We start from the raw sequence: 4,385 nt of genomic DNA on the forward strand, positions 1-4,385 counted from the left end.
TCTCACTATGTATGTTTTATCCAATTCCATTTCTTTTTCTTTGTCATTGGCCACAGAATTTGTGGAATCAGATTCCATTTTAGACACACACAAAACACATTCGACAAATATAAATAAATCACTTGAATTGATCGCAGTCACCGAGCCGTTGTTATGCGTTGACAGCTCATTTATATGTTCATTTGACACTTGGTTTCAAATTGGTAAACAAATGGGACAACTTTCGTAAAGTTGTCCCAAAATATGGATGGATTGTTATATTGTCCAAAAATTAGCCATCTATTGGAAATTTTTGGTATCTGTGTGCATGGTGTGGAAAATAATAGCCATTTTCTATGTCTACATCTTCGCATTCAACCATATGACCCATTTCGATATATTCTCTCATAAAGGCTATGAGAGAGTCACAATGAATCTTCTTTCTTCGTTTCTTACCGTATTTTCTTCGTAGTGTGATAAACAATATGTTTCTTCCTCAGAAAGCATGCTTTGCTCACCTATTTCCGCACTTTCCCAGAATTTTTTCATGTTTTCATTTAATTCTTCGATTGTGGTGATGAGACTTACCGTGGTTGAATCCGCGTTCGATGCTCTCTCGATGACGCCTGAAAGAATCCATCCTAGTTGTGTTTCTTGAGCGACCAGCTCCATTGATTCTGCCTTAATTACTCCTTGAAGTAGAATTGCTGCAAAGACATCAGCTCCCAAAATTGCGTCAATTTTGAATACCTTGTTCAAATCAGGATCGGCTAAAACTAGTTCGCCAAATTCATGACACTGTTCAATTTTTGCTTTAGCCTGTGCAATCGGTGCTAACGACGTTAACTTACCTAAGATAATTGCTCTGGTTCTTCCCACGAAGCTTGTCGGGTATCGAGCTGTAAATTCAATGTCAACACTTCCCAATGATTTTTCTGTCCTTATTCCTCCGATTCCGGACACCGAAATATCGTTTTTCATTCGATTCAAATTTAAATCCTTCACGATCTTTTCTGTTAAAAATGTGGCCATCGAGCCTTGATCAATCAGGGCGCATATTTCTTCTGACCATCCATTTGCTGTCTTCAATCGAATTTGTGCTGTAGCCAATAATACCTTGGATCCTTTCTGTTGTTTTGATGCGATGCATGATACAGTTTCTTCATCGGATTCGTCGGCTACGCATACAAACGATTTCTTCTGCGGTGGTTTTCCTTTTGAATTATTTCCGGAAACTGATGGTTTTGGTTTTGAATCTGTTGACTCTGCTTTGGATATGTGTAGTAAAGTGTTGTGCCGTCTCTCACACTCCTTACATTTTAGATTTTTTCGTGCAGAATTTGAAAACAATGAAAAATGATGTGTGCGTTTACGCTTATGCACTATGCTAGCTGTGGTTGTACAACTCATTCACTCGCTATTATTTTTGTTGGCTTTGAGAATTTCGTACTTTGGGAGTTTTTTTTTTGGGAATTTCGTTTTGGGAATTTCGTCTTTGGGATTTTTTTTTTTGGGAATTTTGGATCGGGAATTTTTTTTGGGAATTTTGTTTTGGGAATTTTGGATTGGGAATTTTGTTTCGGGAATTTTGTCTTTGGTTTTTTTTTTGGGAATTTTGTCTTTGGGATTTTTTTTTTTGGGAATTTTGTTTTGGGAATTTTGTTGATTGGGAATTTTTTTTTTGGGAATTTAATCCCAGAACCCATTCCAACAAGGGTTGGACATTTTGCAAAACTTTCTGCACTCAGTTATAAGGTGATATGTGGGGAAAATTTTGCGAAATGTCCAACCCTGGTTGGAATTCGCTCGTTTACAACTTCATGTTGGTGATTCTGACAACCTCATTTCGCTCAGTGTAGCAATGCGACCTTAAGCCATGGGGCCAGATCGAAAAGCAAGCGGAAAATATCATGCAACTCAATGTGATGGAGATATTTCCAAGTCTACGAAAAGAGTTAGAAAAGTTGGAGTACAACGCTATTAGTTAGATTAGTACTTCTATTCAGTATTATTTGAATTAATTTTCTTAAAGAGAAGAAAAGAGAAATGATGTATGTACGTTAAGGTGTTCAGCTAATCTGAAAAAAAGAATGAATAGCATAAATTTAAAGAGAAGCCAATTTTATGTCAACTGGTAGCATTAATAGAGCGTTATACAACACTTCCAGAAGAAAAAAACTCTTTGCAAAATCGAATAATGCTTACCTAAACGACCCACTAGAGTACTTCTGCGCAGTTAACATCAACCAGATGGGGAGTCAAGTTGCTGCTACGCAACTATCCCACATGATCGGGATAGCCTTTAATAACTAATGTTACATTTGTTTGTTTTTGTTTGCGTTGTGCTGATTAGACAGCATGATCAGCTGGCTGCTGGTCGTACTCGAACATTTCTACATCATTATGCACGATGGCGACAGCAGCAGCGGATGCTTCAGCGGCAACAGCAGCAGCGGCTGCTTCAACAGCTTCGCGCCAATACCTTTTGATCGCCTCCGGTGTCGGAAGTCCCAGTAATGTCCATAGTCCTGAACAATTAAACAAATGAACCTTCTTAAAAAATCATTCAATCGAAATTGTGCGTCAATTAGCCTTACCTTTCAGTAGAATGTTCTTAGCAGCCACGACGTCACGATGCCAAATCACAGAGCATTCGAGGTTTAATTGCCAGTTTTTGTAGTAACATTTTACTTTTGGGAATAAACACTCGTCTTCTTCCGATGCTTTTTCGTTCATGGCGCGTTGTAACTGTCGGTAAATCGATAGATCCGTTTTGCCCAACTTTGACACAATTTTCGTTGGCAGCAATGTTTTGGCGTCGGGTACGCATCGGCATTTCTTGAATCTGGCCGCTTTGTTCTGGTTTTCGAATCGATGCATACATCTTGCGTCTGTTTGAGATGTTCCCCATTCGTCCACCAATTGCATGAAACAATTTCGGCGCTTCTTTATTGACCTCAAAGTCAAACGAACCCCTGGGCACGTGCTTCTTGATACTTATTGGGCTATCAGGTGGTATTTCGCCATCAGCACCAAACAAGAACAGAGTCGGTTTCTTATCGGTAACCTTATTCACCCATTTGTCGACAACACTACTGCTTTTGATGTGTTTGTCCAAGGCGAGTCGATTGTATTTGGCAGTCGAGTAAGCGCAGATTCCATGTTATGGTGGCTTATTATTTATTGGCTTCGGTTTTGGTGGCTTATTGTTATGCCATAGCACTTGTTCAAAGCAGAGTTTGATCTTATCTTCTCCACTTCCACCAAACAATGCGAAATTATTGTTCTCGACGCCTATATTCGAACGCCTTTTGCACCTCAAACAAGAACAGCAATAGGCCCAAAACACAAATGGAAGTGGCTTGCAAACTCAGATCCGTCATTTTGCTCATCAATGCTTGCTGGTATTGTGGGCGAATGATTGTCTTTAGCGCACATTTGATCGTCGTAATTTCTTCGTCCTTCGTTTCTCCCTTCGCTGGAATGGATGGCTTCAAACGATTCGCCATTTTCCTACTGAAAGAAAAAAAAACACACATTCGATTTAGTTTGAAAACGAATTCAAAGTTCAATTTGTTTGAACGACAACAGAATGAGACACACAAAAATGACAAAAGGCTTCGGTTTGACAACAATGGCAGTGATTCAATTTTAGCTCGAACAGTGAGCGATTAACTGTTTCTCTTCTCCGAACAATGGAACCAATTCATTGCTTAAAATGAATTTCACCATCACACTTAACAAAATTATGTACTGCAGAATTATTGTGAAATTCATTACTTTTGTACATGGAATCTAATATTACTGTTGATATGTTCAATATATTTCACGTTATAAATGGCTTATATTACGTTTTTAAAATGAATTCCACAACGAGAAGAAGAGATTGAAATGATCAAGTTTACTTACACTTTGGCGACTTGAATTCAATGTGAACTCCGGATCAAATCGAAAATAATACGAAATACCAGCAAAATTGTAGATAAATTAAAGTTACACTGCTCACTCCAGTTTAAATTGTTATAAAATGTACGAGTTATTTGTTCACTTGGTGTTCACTTGTGCTTCAACACTAGATGCGCTCTCGGTTTGAATGATGCGTCGATTGTGACATTCCGAAAACCGCTGAAGTGAATGTCAAATGACATAAGGATCGGTTCACATTGCCAATTTTTAGAACATTAGACAATTTGAGCTACAAAGAGTCAATTAGTACTAACACATAAAAACGGCTATATTTCGGTGAAATTCCAAATTTATTAGCAATGAAGGACGATTTATTGTTTGATTCTGATTTTTTGGGCCGAAATCTACGTAGAAATCATATATTCTTATTTGACTCCCCAAACCTGAACACCCTGTCCATCCATCCAACTGTGGACTCTTTTTGAATGGATGGATGGATG

General features: G+C 38.3%; 2 protein-coding genes across 2 annotated transcripts; both read right to left on the minus strand.

Annotated features, from left to right (window-relative positions):
• Positions 1-435: 435 nt before the first annotated feature.
• On the minus strand, positions 436-1,011 carry LOC129571213 (uncharacterized; the record flags this gene model as incomplete). Its single annotated transcript, XM_055450984.1, has 1 exon — positions 436-1,011. A coding segment is annotated over exon 1 (576 nt), but the record flags the coding sequence as incomplete, so codon positions are not given.
• A 1,317-nt stretch (positions 1,012-2,328) lies between these two features.
• On the minus strand, positions 2,329-2,956 carry LOC129571214 (uncharacterized). The gene is made up of 2 exons (XM_055450985.1): positions 2,577-2,956; positions 2,329-2,507 (listed from the first exon to the last, which is right to left on the minus strand). Exons 1-2 carry the CDS (start codon positions 2,905-2,907, stop codon positions 2,329-2,331), a joined length of 510 nt encoding a protein of 169 aa, XP_055306960.1. The 5' UTR covers positions 2,908-2,956.
• Between the last annotated feature and the right edge of the window lie 1,429 nt (positions 2,957-4,385).

This window comes from Sitodiplosis mosellana, unplaced genomic scaffold (assembly GCF_009176505.1).
Source record: "Sitodiplosis mosellana isolate CC-2019 unplaced genomic scaffold, AAFC_SMos_1.0 Smas_scaffold_1634, whole genome shotgun sequence".
Lineage (NCBI taxonomy): Eukaryota > Metazoa > Arthropoda > Insecta > Diptera > Cecidomyiidae > Sitodiplosis > Sitodiplosis mosellana.

Coding starts and splice junctions, on each gene's coding strand:
- LOC129571214 (XM_055450985.1), bottom strand. CDS start 2,907: ATGCAATTGGTGGACGAATGGGGAACATCTCAAACAGACGCAAGATGT. Junction 2,508..2,576: donor TAAGAACATTCTACTGAAAG/GTAAGGCTAATT, acceptor TTAATTGTTCAG/GACTATGGACATTACTGGGA.